This window comes from Cupressus sempervirens, chromosome 10 (genome assembly GCF_028749045.1).
Source record: "Cupressus sempervirens isolate cs-2001-9-10 chromosome 10, ASM2874904v1, whole genome shotgun sequence".
NCBI classification, from domain to species: domain Eukaryota; kingdom Viridiplantae; phylum Streptophyta; class Pinopsida; order Cupressales; family Cupressaceae; genus Cupressus; species Cupressus sempervirens.
The window spans coordinates 144,102,201-144,119,486 of record NC_143127.1 but is presented as its reverse complement, the minus strand read 5'-3'; the positions used below and the strand labels follow the sequence as shown (position 1 = coordinate 144,119,486).

General features: G+C 36.2%; 1 protein-coding gene and 1 long non-coding RNA gene across 5 annotated transcripts in view; both read left to right on the top strand.

Moving 5' to 3' along the window:
• Positions 1-17,286, top strand: part of LOC149532994 (putative WRKY transcription factor 4) — a 66,350-nt gene that overhangs the window by 15,007 nt on the left and 34,057 nt on the right. For 2 of the 4 annotated variants that reach the window (XM_089804442.1, XM_089804441.1), the window contains exon 5: positions 2,853-3,690. The exons of the other annotated variants lie outside the window; for them this stretch is intronic. In XM_089804442.1, coding sequence (XP_089660568.1) covers positions 2,853-2,943 — 91 coding nt within the window. In that variant the 3' untranslated portion in view covers positions 2,944-3,690. Of the gene's footprint in view, positions 1-2,852; positions 3,691-17,286 lie in introns of those variants that run through there. 4 annotated transcript variants of the gene reach the window in all.
• On the top strand, positions 8,952-10,223 carry LOC149532995 (uncharacterized). The gene is made up of 2 exons (XR_016356972.1): positions 8,952-9,498; positions 9,872-10,223. It is a non-coding gene; the product is annotated as an uncharacterized LOC149532995 (long non-coding RNA).

Below are 17,286 nucleotides of genomic sequence, written 5' to 3'. Positions count from 1 at the left end.
TAACATGGTCTTCCCTTGGCTATATGTCACCAGCTTCCTCACGGACATCTTTTCTTGGTCTTATGCATGGTTCTTTTCTTGATTTACAGATCGCTCCTTTCTTCTCTCAGCTTCCTTTTGTTGCTCTCCGTTTCAACTTACCAAGGCTTTCTTATTCAACTCAACAAATCTTAGATTTTGTTATTGTGGTTTCGTTTAAAAATGTGCAGCTCCAAGACGGGGAATTTTACAGCAATTTCAACTCTTTTCCACCACTTACTCTATGCTGCCTACCCTTTGTAATATCCCCTATATAATAACTTAAAAGTATTTAATAAATCAATCAATTAATGAATTGATTGTAAATATTGATCAAACATCAATTCTATTACAAATTGAGTATTAATCAATAGTATTAATGATTAATATTAATCTAAATATAAGTTGAATTTATATTGATAATATTAAAAACAATTATTAATGATAAGCTACACTTATGAAAAGTGATAATAATCCATTATTAACATTAATCTAAAAACAACAGTGCGAAGACCAACCAATAATAACCAACAAGCATTAATTTGGCAAATATGAGTTGTGGTAATAGACAAGTATTCCTGAAGGTCTACAGAGCATTGACAACTCAATTCTGAGGCCACCGGACCAGACAAATGCACCATAAGCTTCCACATTGACGGGATCCACATCCGAAAAACTAAGAATAATGAGCAAGGAGTCATGTTGCTTGTTTAACAAACTAAATCGTTATCATGCCTTTTCCAGGATGACGGTTCGAACAGGCACAGAAGCACCTTACCAAGGACACAATCTTTACTTTAAAAAGACATAAAGTATCAGCGATGAGGAAAGGGGAAGACACCACTGAACAGGGAGAATTATATGGAAAGAAAATAAATACATAAATTGTCTGCAAACTGTATATTAAATACAATCATATCTCTTATGCAGTCACAAACATCATCAAGCAAGCAACGAAGACATTCAGGTTATAAGACAGAGCTTTATACATCGCAGTGACTGGTATGTACAGTGTTATCTATTTTGATTATACGTCAGAGCATTACCTTTAATTGAATATACATGCTCAAGACTAGCTATTATTCCTAAGTTTGAGAAGAAGATCAGAACTGCATTCAGGGAGATGCCTGTGTAAATCCAGCCAATTGGTCATTCCCAAAATAGGGTAGGGATCAGCGACCCCAAGCACCTTGTGGATAACCTTGCAAATAAGTTCCAAAAAAGGCTGGCGGGCTTGGATCTGTAAAAACCTTGAGGGAAACTGTTGAGTTTGGTGTCTAAGTGACCTTTTGTATCTCAGCATTCTCATGGACTGGAATAATAACAAGGATAGCATGGACTTCTCAATTCACATATAGACTTATATTTCTAATTCACATACAGTTGGCATCTTTATAGCAGGGGTTAGGTAAATATAATTCAAGTATATTATACATAGGTTCATCTATGCATAACTAGTTGACTTACATGGGGACATTATGCCCTTTTATGCCTGTGCACCTTTTAATTGACATATGCCTTCCTAAAATATGCATCTCTTGTCTTTTATTCTCCTTGCATTACTTTCAATCTACTGTTTTAGTCTATGATGATTTCTACTCAACTTGTGTCGGCTTCCTCATTACCCTTTGCACCTCTTGCTTCATGTCAGTCTTTCATTTTGCTACTCTCTACTATGTGCCACTTTGGGGACAGTTGCAACCTGCAAAGTTTTTTAATTAAAACTCTCTTTCTATTCTCCTTTATTTCCTTCCTTTGCTCTATTAAACTGTAAACAAATTTCATTTTTTCATTTTTTGAGCAGGTTTCTTTTCCTAGGCCGCCACTCACCTGCTATCTCTTCAGCATTTTTCTTTTTCTTCTCTGTTTACTTGCTACACAGCCCCCATAAACTGCTATTTTGCCCTTCTGTATGATCCTTCCAACGGCGTGCGTTTTCCACTTGCACACTTTAACTTTCAATATAAAACTCTTTCTTTTATTTGTGCTACTCTTCACTTCAACTCCTTGTCCCCACACATTCTATGTTTAGCCCTCTAACATTTTATCTTTTTTGTTTGTATCTGTAATGTTCTTCAAATCTTTCCTGCAATGTTTTCTTTTGCAAATCAATGTTCCAACTATTCTTTCCTTCAATTCAACGTTACTCTTTGGTTCTCGTTTTAATTTTTCCTGCAGTCATTTTGCCAATAATTCCTTCACAGAACCAAACTGGAAATGCCAAACACAAACGAGAAACCAAAAGTCAAATATATATTAATTGATACCAATTGCTGTTCACCTGGGATGCTCCTGCATCAGAGAATGATAGGAAATAGTGGGTTTTGGATTTTTGAATAACAGGTTTGCAAGTAATTGTTTGTAACAAGAAGATAATCCTTCTACAGTTCCTAAGAAAAGGCATCAATGTTGATTGTACACCTCAGCATTATAATCAAACAAAAACCTACAGTCATCTATTTCCCACAAAGCAACAAATTACCCAAGTTTTTTGTCCAGACGATTGGTTTTACTATTTTGATGCAGAGAAGAGTGCTTGAGATTACTAGGAGATCTTTATGTATGTGATTTGACAGCAATAAACAAATTGCTAGGTAGGGCACGATACTTTGAAAATTGTCTTGCAATTGAGAGATCACAAATGCTTAAACTTAAAATATGACCTGAGACTTTATGTGAGCCCTTCATTAATGACAGCTTACTGTCACTAATTGGCAGTTGCTACCTTTATTTTGAAAATTAAAGAATTGTTGTTTTAGGTAAGTAGTTTGAAACTTTCCTTTGGCCAATGGTGAAGCTTTAATCTTTGATTGCTGGTTGTGGCTTGTCACAAGGTTGCCAAAATATGGTGTACCAGTATTGCAGGATTACTTGCAAATCTACAGCGTAGATTTACTTCGGGACGATGGCATTGCAAAGAAATAAGTCATGATTGTGGATTTCTGAAGTCTCTAAGGAAAAGTTGTTCAGTTATCACGATGAGCCCACCATTATGCTTTTCACTGGGGGCCATTAGATTCCATGTGGAAGCATTCTATTTGACTTTTCAGAGATGCATGCATGCTAGTGTACACATATTCACTTGTCTGACTAATATTAGTCAGTTATGACACACCATGTGTCACTCAAGAAATCCCTTAGACATTTTAATTTGCTAAATGTTGATCAAAATCAAGGGTAGATACATATACACTATGGATATGCGGATCAGTGGTGTTAGTGAATCAGTATATCATCAAGGTTTTGGATGGTTGGATATGCCAAAACTACCGTTTTACCAAAGCATGGTAGAGCAGTCCACGATGGATCACTTATATCATTTCAACTTGCTATATTTTAACAGTGGGCCTCACCATTGCTTTATATTTTTTAAAGCAATATTGTAAAATTTAGCTTATAATTGTCAGTTGAGTCTTTAAGTAGTTAAGTAACTTTCTTTCTTGTAAGTTTGTCAGTTTTAGTAACTTTCGTTTATGTTTTTAGTTCTCAATCCTTTCCGTAATGGAAGGATCGTCTGTAAGCAACTTTCACTTATGTCTTTAGTTCTCTATTGTTTTCATTGTAGAAAGATCTTGTATAATCTTCTATGTAAGGAGTGTTCCTCTCCTTTTTTAAGAACAACAATCAATTATCATAAATGGTATCAGAGGCATAGATACATTTTTTGGGCAATTTTTTTCGAGTTAAAATTTGTGGTTGTCTTACCTAAAATTTTTGATTTTTAACAAGTCGTGGGTTTAACTAGAATTCTTGTGAAATTTTTAGAAAGTTTTTTTGCAAGGTTTTTTTTGTTATAAAAAATCACGGGTATTTAAATTTACTTCTGGTTTTGATGGTTTTTGCATAAAAGTTCAATTCTTTCAGAGTAGAGGGTTTGGCTGAGGTGCGTTTGTCATCGCAGGGCTATACTGCAGTGTCAGGGTTGTTTTTGTGGTGTATTTTCAGCCCTGTCAATTGCATTGTGGATTCTCAGGCCATCTTTTGCCTGCAACTCGATCTAGTTCAGCTCATAGTTACTGTGCTGGCCGCTGTGACTGTTTTTGTGATGAAGCAAGTTTAGCTTTGGCACTTTTTTTGCTACATCTGTGTTTGGAGGACTGGATATGCCAGTGACACAAACTTTTTAGCATTATTTTTGCAGACTCTGTACGATTGTTTTTGGTGTCGTTATTTGCAGAAATGTGGCAGATTTTTGAGTCTGAAGGGTTTTTTTGGGTGCACAGTTTTCTGTTTTTTGGTGATTTTTTTCTTTAAAAAATCATGGTTTTTGCTTTGCCAGCGACAAACCTTTTCTTTTGTGCTCGTAGGGTCTCTACAGCACGAGTCATTCTTCTGTAAAAGCTTCTAATCGATCTGAAGTTCTGGTTTGCTATTTTTTTAATGGTTTTTGATAAAAACAAGTGTTTTTTGACAATTTTCCACAGAATCATGTGTGATTTCTGCTTGTACTGTCAGATCTAAGGATGTTTTGTTATAAATTTTAATAAAACCATGGTTGCTTGCAGTTTTGTTGGGTTGTGCCTAGGGTTTCTGGGGTGACATCGTTGCTACAAATGAATTGGAATTTTTGCATAATCTTTTTACAGAATTGTGGGTATTGCTTTTTTTCTAAAGTAGTGGAGTGTTTTTTCTGTTGTTTTTTGGCAAAGTCGTGGTTTCAAAGTTATTTGAGAAACTTATTTTGACCTCTGTTTCCGTGTTTCTGGATATTTGGAGGATGGCTTTGTTACCTAACATCATGTTGGAAGGCACTCAGCTTGTTTTTGCCCTTGGTCATATGAGGGAGTTCTGCAAAAAGTGATTGGCTGATCAGAAGTTCAACCAGGAAAGGTCTGTGCAACAAACTTGTCACAGAGCGTTCAGAAAAGTCAGCCTTCGCATTCATGGCCAAATGATGAGCAGATTATGTCATGATTTCTGCAGGGTAGTTTGTAGAGTGACCATTAAGGGGAAGGTATTAAATTAATATTGTAAATTTAACTTATAATGGTCATTTAAGCCTATTAATTAATTTAGTTAGTAATTTTCTATTTTGTCAGTCAGTCAGCTTTAGTAACTTCTGTTTTTGTCTTTAGTTCTTGATCATTTCTGTCATGAAAAGATCTTCTGTGATCATCTATGTAAGGAGCATTCCTCTCCTTTGTTTAGACCAGCAATCATCATTCAATCATCATTTCAATACTCTCCCCACTTTTGCATTTAGATCAACGACCTAGATCTGTGATAACCTAGACCTGTGATAACAGATTTCTACAATCCATGATATTATATTATGCTTTTGGGTAAGATTGTGGGTGAGATTATCAGCATCAACGTTTCGGATCATACTCAATGATCCATCATCAGGATGAGAGAGCTAAGAATGTAAAGGATCATCCTCAGCTCTTTGATCCCGATGATGGATCATTGAGTATGATCCTAAACGTTGATGCTGATGAACTCACACACAATCTTACCCAGAAGCATATTATATGAACCAATGGCCATCACTGCTGATTAGCTTTGCCATAAATTGTTAGTAAATGGAACTGCAGGTGCCATTGGATTAGCTCTAGTTTGGCAGTCACTTTTGCTTTAGATGTGTCACCCCCATGAATAAAATAGAACATGCCACATACCTCACTTTGTTGGTACTCAATTGCATTACATGATTTTTTAAGAAGTTCAATATGTAAGGCTGTTTTTCATGACAAACAATTCACCAGATCAATGGCATAGGTAGGTTACTGAGCACTGGGTAGTTCATTATCTGACAAGCTGCAACCAATGAGATTATCATATGTCCCCAAGGCTCTGCTACTGGAAAAGAAACCCCTTCCTCCTCCTGTATCTTTTCATGCAGGTTTGCTGCACTAGTGACAAAAGGGAAAAGGCATTTTACCACCTGTTGCCCATCATTTAGATGACAAGGAGTGCTTTGGTGAATCGTAGATGGGTGAAGAACTTACCAAGTTGGTCTGCTGAGGTTCTGCACATAACTGGTGCTGGATCACCAAAAAGACAGGAGTGAGGAACCTAAGATGAAGCAATGGACAATAACAAGTCAGTTACAAAACAAAACACAAAATGCACAGGCCAAATGAATTCTTAGGCTAAATATGAGTTATGAAGAACAAGTGTGCCATACACATAACCAGCAATTTTATCAGAGTGACAAACATAAAGGTTTGTTTAAGGCTTAGTTACCGATTCGGATGTGGGATGCAGGATTTTTTTTTTTTTTTTGGGGGCGGGGGGGGGGGGGGTGGAGGAATGCGGATGAGAGTATATATAGATAAAACAGTTATACTATGTTTATGCAAAGAAATGAAATAAATATACAAAATTAAAACATTTGATTGCTTGTAACTTCACCAATACATATTCAAATACTCAATAAGATTATAAAATATAAACCATATCAATGATATAAATATCATATGCATCTATTTTCATGATTCCCGTACAAATCAGCAAATCATCACAACTACAAAATCAAAATGTAGTTTATCATCCAATGGAACAACTACAAAATCAAAATATAGTTCATCATTCAATGCATATTAATCCGAATCCGTATCATATGGATTTGCAAAAAACTCATCATCATCTCCATCTCCTCCAACTGCTGCAAGTTCAAAATTATTTAAACAGAAAATTGTTCCACTTGTGCTAGATACACCATAGGTCCATATGTCATGATGTTATCAGCATCATCATCCGTGATTGTGGTAAGATCTTGAATCGTTGCATCCATCTTTGCACTCTCAAGTTCTACATCCCAAAGCTTGGCTGCCCCTTTCTTGTAGTGATCCTACTTATGTGACAAAAGACGCAAGTTGGTATGAATGAAAACCATGTCTTTAGCTTTTTAAGAGCCCAATCAGTTAGACTTTATTGAGTGGATAAAGGAGTATGTACTCAAATTCCTTTCAGTAGGAGAAGAACTTGCGACTGAGATGATGTTCACAATTGCAAAATTAATTATTAAGCTAAAACATAAAAATGAAGACCAATTTAAAGAATTGTAGAATACACGTGGTAAAAAAAGTTAAAACCAAATAAAACTTACTGGAGAGAGGATTTTGATTCCAAGAGGTTGTGTGCTTGAACGGTTGACCATAGAGGTACCACCATGTGATAGTTTCCATGTCAAATTGGTCCTTTATTGCAAGAGGACTAAGTTTGATTCCCGAAGCAAATAATCCAAACTCAGCCCTAACCTTTTTGTGAGTGTCCTCATCTAGTAAGAGTCTTGCAAAAGATTTGAAGCACCCACTAGCAACTTCTTCATCCACAGATGGTGCTACTCTATTAGGCATACCAAGTACTTCCTCGCTATAGTACCTTGGAGATAAGGCATATGCAAGGAGGTGCAATGGGGTAGTCATCTTTTTCCAACGATGATGAATAATTGATTCAAGTTGATTGTAGAAGGCTTCACATTTGTTGGGGTCTTCCTCATGTCCTTGTATTGAAAGTTTTGCCTTCTTAACCACTGTGTCCATACTATCATATACATCCCCCAAACAAGGCTGATTTGAATCAACAAATTAGAGCATAGTTAAGTTAGGGTCTGTGAAATCTAATACAAATTGCACACGATCCCATCGTCATCCAAGATCAATGCCTTGACCTTTTGTGCCCTCTCTGAATTTGAAGCCTTGCATATACCCCATTGAGTTGAAATAACCATTTGGCTTAATGCCTCTTGCACCTTGACAAGCCATCTCATAACAATGGTATGGGATGTGAATCGGGTCTCAGCCACCTAAGTAAATCATAACAATGTCAATAATATTGAACATGACAAAATATATTCAAATAATTTAATTAAATAAACAAAACTTGAAATTTAGTATTTACTAATTACAAATTTACAATTTGAAATTACTTTTAGCAACTCCAAATTGGAGAATGATCTGAATATGAATTGTGAGATGTGGTGGTTTGTCACAAACATTTGTATCTCCTCTCCCTATTGGTAAATTTGCTTCACCCAATCTATTTGGGTGCCAATTTGTTGCATTACCAAGTTTAGGGAGTGTACGATGCATGGTGTCCAAGAAATATGGCCATACTGGTCCTCAACCAAAGCACCTACACCCCTGCAATCTGTTGCATTATCTGTAACCACTTGAACTAAATTCTCACTACCCACCATCTCTATGGCCTCAATGAGAATTTTGGAAATGAATTGTGAATCTTTCACTTATGCTTCACAATCGATTGCCTTCAAGAACATTGCCCCTTTGGGTGACACTGTAATCACATAAATCAATGACCGGTTTCTCGTATCTTTCTACCATTCGAAACAAAAAAACACTTGGACTTCTCCATGAATTTATAATTGGTTGAAGAGCTCTATCTACCCAAACCCTCTCTTTTGTCAACATAGTAGTACACACCTTTTCATATCTGAGACTCGCGTAATCATCCAGTGCATTAAGTATAACTGCCACCATTTCCTTCCAATATGGTGATCTCACCAAATTGAAAGGAGAACTGTTGACATATAGACATCATGCAATGGCTTGATCAACAAGCTCTCTTGCCTTTATTTTAAATGCTTTGTACAATGGACCTCTTTTGTAGGAAACAGTTTCTATTCCTTCCTCTTCCACTTTTGGTATAGGTACTTGTGTAACATACAAATTTTTCCTAACCAATTTAAAAATAGTATTTAACTAATCCCATTCACATGACAATGATTTCCATTAACTAATTACAACTAGAAAGAAGTAACTACTACCTAATCTAATTGCATTTTAAATTCAGCGAATGTAAGGGAAATAAATAATTGATTATTTTGATATTATTTAAATCAATCTAACATGTTCAACAGAAAGATAACGTAGCAACTACCATTTTAAAACTTTTAATATATTCATGCATTTATTTTACACTATCTATTTATGCTTCCATGATTCCAAAAGTAAAAGTGTAAAAGAACATACAAATATGATGGAGAATGCTCTTTGTCGTGTTGTTCAAGCCTCAACATTGGTGAGAGGAGAAGCATTGACATAGACTTAACCTCCCAACCGTGGACCATACTTATCCCCACATATCCTAACTTAATAGAACGACCCTCCCTACCTCGGGATCGGGCTTGGGATGTTCTTAAGTCCAGCCATCTGAGTAATCTGGTGGTTTGAGTGTCCCATCAGTTATTTCCCAAATAACTGAAGCATCTGGACAAACAAAAAAAATCACATGATCGACACATTTGCTTATTTCTACCTTGGCCAAGAATTTCAAATTGGGTTTGTAAACCTAATCTCCACCACTCAACTTGACAATGTATTTCATTACCAGAACATGCATGAGCTATTATGTATTTTTCTATTACTTAGTAAACTGATTTCTTTCTTGATTTGTGCAGGTTATCTACACCTCCTCACCATTTAAGGCTGCCATGCTGGTGATTCCTAGGTGCTTGGGAGATTAAATCCACTTTATTTGATTTACATCTCTCCACCTTTGAGGGCATCCTTGCTGGTAAATTCCTCGGTGTTTGGACTTCATGATATTACTCTCATCTCTTTATGATGTATAAAAGAAAAGAAATAAATTTGGGCAGGATCACTAGTTCATGGTTATCATTATAATCTCATCTTCCATATCCATGGTTGAGACAATCTCATGGTTAAAGAACAAAGGGTGACATGAAAAACAGATCCTACGAATTCCAACTAGAAAGCTATATAAATGCATACTCCATTCACTCTGTATTTAATTTGGCAACAATATTTAGTTTTACATGGAAAAATGAATATAGCAGGACACCGACTGGCATAGCATTATGAATAAAAGAATTAATGGATTTTTAACATGTTTTCGGAACTCAGTATGTCTTATGTGGTTTATACAGATTGCTTTTTGCTTCTGCGGCTGGGAAAGATAGACTTTGTACTTCCTTGCATTGATCCCGCGGATAGAGAAAGCCATGAAGGTGAAATGAAAACAGGGTGACAAGTTAATGAAGCCATTATTATTCTTAGATTCTCCTCCCTTTGTTCAAACGTATAAGCAGATAAAAGAAGATCCACCGAAATGTAGAGAGGAATAGGTTATGGCAAATACGATCATTGAGACTCTATTAAAATGGTTGCTTGGCTCTTTGGCTACCTTCAGTTAGAAAGAAGGCCATTCGAATGCCTCTCAAATTGAATTTTTAGAAGAAGAAATAAAGAGGGAAAGAATAAGAAGTTGAAAGGTTTTAATTTTTATTATTATTATTATTATGCATTCTTATAAATGTTCATGTGTACGTATTGATGAAGTGACATCATTAGATTATAAACTTATAATTTATTGGTGTCACCTCATTTTTATATACATGTGTTTGTATTTGAGGGCGTATAATAATGATTTAATAATAAATTCAAATAATAAATCTTCAAAGGTGTGAATTATTTTCTTAATTTATATTATTTAAGTTTTTATTATATTATTTTTCTAATAGCTCATGCGGTCCCATAATGCAACATGTTGTCAAGTCTCCATATCCTTTCCATGGTAGTCTTAGGTCATACTTGTCAATCTTGATGATTGGACCAATCGATCATCCCCTTCCGATGATCTTGTTTAGCAATGCTTCCCCCCTCTTCAATCTTCTTCCTACAATCACCCAAACAAAATATTCTCGCCAAGACATTAATTCAAAGATATATTAATTGTTAATGTCGATCATCTAATGACAATTATAGATTTCATCAAGTCTGTAATAACTAACTCATTTCACATGATCATGAATAAAATAACTCATTATCAGTGGATACAACATATATAATTAACTAACTCATTGACATGATCAGGAAAGAAATAAATTGATACGTCTATCATTAACTAACTTGTTTCACATGATCAGGAAATAAATAAATTGATACATCGTCTATCATTAACTAACTTGTTTCACATGATTAGGAAAGAAATAATTTGTTAAATCAACAACTATGATCAATTTAAGACTTAGGGCAAAATTTGGGATGTAACATACCACCCCCTTAGATTTTTCATCATCCTCGATGAACATAATAGCAAACTTGAGTAATACTTAGTCAGTTATACAAGAAGAAAAAATAAATATTTATTTATTTATTTTTTTCAATTTTCAGAGAAAAGATAGGGATATCTTTTGAAAATTTCATGATAATCCTCCCAGGTGGCATTATCCTCAGCATATTGGTCCCACTGGACCTTGCATTGCATCACTTCCCAATTTCGTAAGTGTAGCTTACGTACCTCGAGTATTCTGAGCAGTCTTACCTCTACCACCACTGGTTCTCGCACCTACAATAATTTCCAATCAATCATATGTTCATGGTGGGTAATATACTTTTTAAGATATGACACATGGAAGACGTCATGCATCTTGGCAAGGGCTGGTGGTAAAGCAATCCTGTAAGCTACTAGGTTCGGAACTTTTAGAACTTCAAAGGGTCCCCACATATCTTGGGGCTAGCTTAGCATTTTTGCCAAACTTGATAGTACTCTTCTTAGGCTTAACCCTTAGTAACACCTTGTCCCCTATTGAGAAATCACTAGGTGTTCTTTTGGCGTTAGCATAACTCTTCTGTCTGTCGTTTGCTTCCTTTAACCTTTGACAAATCTGAATTACCTATTCCTCCATCTCTTGAAGCATTTCAGGCTCGACAAATATTTCTATCTTCCAACCGATTCCAACTTACTAGAGTTCTGCATTTAAGATTGTACAAGGCCTCAAAGGGAGCCATTCTAATGGTGGACTGATAGGGGTTATTATATGCAAATTCTACCAAGGGTAAGTATGTTTCCTATTGGTACTGTCAGTCCATACAGTATACTCTTAGGGGATCTTCTAATACTTGATTTACCCGTTCTGTCTGACCATCTGTCTTAGGATGATAGGCTGAACTAATGTTCAACTTGGTGCCCAGAGCTGTAAATAATGTTTGCCAGAATTTGGAAGTTATCCTAGCAACTCTATTTGAAATAATTTTCTTCGGAATTCCGTGCAACTTGAAAATCTCTTTTATGAACTTATGGGCAGTCGCGGGTGCTCCATCAGATAAATTCCCTGGTATAAAATGAGCAACCTTTGTCAATCTGTCAACCATGACCAAAATAGTGTTGTGTCGATTCTGGGTCATAAGTAACCCTGGTCCAAAATCCATGGATAGTACCTGCCATTTCCACTCTGGTACTTCATTAGGGTGCAAAAGATCTGCTAGGTATTGATGTTTTGCTTTCACTCTCTGGCATTCCAAACAACCTGCGACAAATTCTGTTATCTCCCTTTTTATCCCTCTCCAAAAATATAGGGGTTTTATATCAGATAACATTTTTGTTACTCCCGGATGTCTTGAATATGGAGCTGAATGAAATTCACCTAAAATCAGTCTTCGGAGTTCAGGGTTGTTGGGCACATAGATTCTGTGGTGATATCTTAATAATCCGTCCTCTTCTAAGCTAAACTCGGAATACTTAGGATCTTGCGGGTCTCTGATAAGAGCTAAGTTGATTTTTGTATAAAACTCATCATGCTCCAAGTGTCGTAAAATTTGGTCCCTTAACTTGAATTTTACAGTAGTTATTGCCGAGATGTGTCTTCTCTAGCTTAGGGCATTTGCTACCTTGTTTTCCGTACCTTTAATATAACTTATGTCGAACTCATAATCTGCTAAGAATTCCAGCCACCTCCTCTGCCTAGCATTAAGATTCGGTTGGGTGAAAATATGCTTCAAACTATGATGATCAGATCTAAGCTCAAAAGGTTTTCTGATTAAGTAATGTCTCCACATTTGTAAGGCATGCACAATTGCTGCTAATTCAAGATCATGGGGTGCGTAATTCTGTTCATAATTTTTCAGTTTCCTAGATTCATAAGCAATGATCTGTTCATCCTGCACTAACATACCCCCTAATCCTTCTCCGGATGCATCTGTTATAACTAAGAACTGCTTTTGTGGATCAGGTACCCTCAGAATAGGTGCTGTAGTCAATTTTTCTTTCAAAAACTTGAAGGCTGATTGACACTTCTCTGTTCAACTAAATTTCCTTCCTTTTCTCTGAAGTGAAGTTATCGGATAGGCTATTTTTGAGAAATTTCTGACAAACTTTGTATAGAACCCTGCTAACCCCATAAAGCTCCTAACTTTGGATACATTTCTAGGTATGGGCCATTCCTTAATTGCTTTTATCTTTGATGGATCCATTGCTATACCTTGAGCTGATATAATGTGCCCTAGATACTGAATTTCCTTTTGGTAAAAAGCACACTTAGATAATTTCCTATATAGCTTGTGTTTTCTTAATCTTTGCAGAACTATTTCTAAGTGCCTCTGATGTTCTTCTTTGTTCTTAGAATATATTAAGATGTTATCTATAAAGACCAATACAAACTTGTCTAGACAATCCTGAAATACATTGTTCATTAAATTCATGAAAGCTGTTGGGGCATTGGTTAACCCAAAAGGCAACACTGTAAACTCGTAATGTCCATACTTGGTTTTGAATGCGGTTTTATGTATATCCTCATCCTTTATTCAAAGCTGATGGTATCTTGACCTTAAGTCAATTTTTGAAAATACTGTCGCACCCTTCATTTGATCAAAAAGATCATTTATCCTTGGCAATGGGTACTGGTTTTTGATGGTGACTCTATCAAGCATCCTGTAATCTATGCATAATCTCATGGTTCCATCCTTCTTCCTCACAAACAGCACTAGGGCTCCCCATGGTGAGACACTAGGCTGGATCAACTTCTTATCTAGCATATCCTGAAGTTGAATTTGTAATTCCATTAATTCTGTAGTTGTCATTCTATATGGGGCCTAGGATATGGGTTCCGATCCTGGTATCAAGTCTATGGTAAAATCAAATGCTCGGGAAGGGGGTAGTCCAGGAAGTTCTTCAGGAAACACTTCTTGATAATTCTTCAAATAAGGGTATTTTTTTTCGAAGGACTCTTAACTTTTGTCTAATTTCCCCATCTTCATAAATGTAGTCAACCCCATAAGTGTTGGTTTTAGGTTTCCTTGTATCCCCAATCCTAATTGCAAAAATCTCATAGCCCTTTCTCCCATATCTCTTAAGTTGCACTACAGAAATCTGTTTTGATCTAATTTTATGTTTAATCCTTGAAATACTTCTTGGTTTGTGTGATCATCCACACAGTTTACAGTTTTGGCAAGACAATCGACTTTAGCCTTATGTTCACTGAGCCAATTAATTCCTATGATAATGTCGTATGACCCCAGGGGTGCTACATATAATTTCAATTTCGTTGAAAAATTTGGGAAGCCAACTTGAGCTTCATATAGGCATTGCTCTACCTTAGGCCTTTACTGGTTCGCATACTCGACTATCCATGCTTTTGCCATAAAACTAGATATTTTCGGAAACCTACTTAACAACCTAGGTGATATAAAACATTTAGATGCTCCAGTATCAATTAATATGGACACAGGGTTTCTGTAGATCTTACCCAGAGTTTCAATGGGGCCTATCTATTGTTCTGTCTGTCTATTATCCAGAGCTGCATGTATCCTTTGCTGAAAGACTTGCTGCTGATGTGGTAAAGGTGGTCGCTGTGGCTGGCTGACGTTGGGTTCACTAGGGCACTGGGTTAAATAATGATCTCCTCCACAGTTAAAACATCCTTTTGGTGGTCTTTTCTTTTCATTATTCCTGTTGTTTTTATTTGTATAATAATTGCTTTTGGCATCCTTAACCCCATTGCTCTTTAACTCTGGTTTGTTGTTTTTGTAGTTCTTAAATTGCATTTTCTAAGGCTCGAAATCAGCACTATTTGAATTCCAGGTTGTCTTCCTTCTGTTGTTTTGGATGGAGTCATCCTTTTTGATCTTGTGTTTTTGCCGAACAACCTTCTCTAGGGCCTCTTCCATGGTTCGGGGAGCGAGAACATCAATAGCTCCTATCCTATTGTTCAATCCCATGATGAATTTCCTCAATTTCAAATTGGTGTCTTGCTGATAAGGTGGCACGTATTTAAGCAATCTTGTGAACCTCTCCTAGTACTTATGTATTGAATTGTCTCCTTGTTTTAAGTTTTGGAAATATAAAGCTTTTGATCATAAAAGGTTTGTGACAGCCAACGTTTTCAGAATATGTTCACAAAATTTTCCTAGGGGATCTCAGTGGTCCTAATGTTCTATTCAACCTTGGTATTTCCCCACCAGGTTGTAGCTTCTCCGATAAAATGATATATTCCCCAAAGTGCCTTTGAAGTTTCAGAGAAATTCCTAATCTCAAAATATTGTTCCATCTTAGTTAACCATGCTTCTGCTTCCTCCCTGGACTCAGAACCGGAAAACTTAGGTGGTTTTATTTTCTTATGTCTGCTGATAAATCAGCCACTATCTCTTTCTTCTTTTGCTTCTTCGATTGCTTGGGAGAGGGAGTTTTGTTATGCTCAGAGACTTCTGTCTCCGCTCTAAGAGGCGGTGAGGTTTGAGCTTCCTCACAGTTCTGCCCTATCTGGGCTTGCTATTTCACTCATTCTTTTCTCCATGGTTTCTAACTTTAGTTGTGTTTCTTGCAAAAAGATTTGGAGTAGCAATTTATTAGAAGATTGAGGCTTCTCACGTATTATATCTTGATTTACAATGTTCTTGTTGCTGTTCATTTTTATGTTTAGGGTTCCCACCAGTTAATTTACAATTGTGTCAATTATGTGAAAAGAAGAGATCTTTTACAATAAAGAATAAGTCATACATACACATGATTTCAAATAACTTAATTTAATTTATTATTTCATTGCTTCACTTTTAACAAAATTTCCTCTATTGAGGAGGTTTACACCAACATAACATTTAATTTTGCTTTGCAACACTAAATTTTGGTTCAGATTGGTACATATCTCGCACCATCCAAGATCTATGAAACTGTAAGAAAGGATTGCTCTGTCGAGCTTTCCAGCTTCGAATCAGCTTGTTTCTATATGCTGCTTTGCTAGCAGGAGTCCATTTGACTCTTTCTTTCTTTATCCGCTGGATTGCTTGATTCAGAGTTTCATTATCTCGAGGTATAGAACAATAGGTGTAGTCATATTTAGTCATATTTAATGAGATAGGGAAAGATGGCGTGTCGTGTCTTCTTACATGGTGTTTTACGTACTTGCATCCTGTAGTCAGTCTAGAATCTTTCAAGTTTCAAGAAGGTAGGGTGCCCTAGGTTCAGTGTCGAACTTAGCGCTCTGATACCATATGTAACATATGAATTTTTCCTAACCAATTTAAAAACAGTATTTAACTAAATCCCCTTCACATGACAATGATTTCCAATAACTAATTACAACTAGAAAGAAGTAACTGCTCCCTAATCTAATTTCATTTTAAATTCAGCGAATGTAAGGGAAATAAATAATTGATTATTTTGATATTATTTAAATCAATCTAACATATTCAACTGAAAGATAAAGTAGCAACTACCATTTTAAAACTTCTAATATATTCATGCATTTATTCTACACTATCTATTTATGCTTCCAGGATTCCAAAAGTAAAAGTGTAAAAGAACATACAGATATGATAGAGAATTCTCTTTGTCTTGTTGTTCAAGCCTCGGCATTGGTGAGAGGAGAAGCATTGACATAGGCTTAACCTCCCAACCGTGGACCATACTTATCCCCACACATCCTAACTTAATAGAACGGCCCTCCCTACCTTGGGATCGGGTTTGGGATGTTCTTAAGTCCAACCATTTGAGTAATCCGGTTTGAGTGTCTCATCAGTTATTTCCCAAATAACTAAAGCATCTGGACAAACAAAAAAAATCACATGATCGACACATCTGCCTGTTTCTACCTTGGCCAAGGATTTCAAATTGGGTTCGTAAACCCGATCTCCACCACTCGACTTGACAACGTATTTCATTACTCGAACATGCATGAGCTATTATGTATTTTTCTATTACGTAGTTAAATGATTTCATTCTTGATTTGTGCAGGTTATCTACACCTCCTCACCATTTAAGGCTACCCTGTCGGTGATTCTTAGGTGCTTGAGAGATTAAATCCACTTTATTTGATTTACACCTCTTCACCTTTGAGGGCATCCTTGCCAGTGAATTCCTTGGTGTTTGGACTTCATGATATTACTCTCATCTCTGTATGATGTATAAAAGAAAAGAAATAAGTTTGGGCAGGATCATTAGTTCATGGTTATCATTATAATCTCATCTCCCATATCCATGGTTGAGACAATCTCATGGTTAAAGAACAAAGGGTGACATGAAAACATATCCTATGAATTCCAACTAGAAAGCTATATAAAAGCATACTCC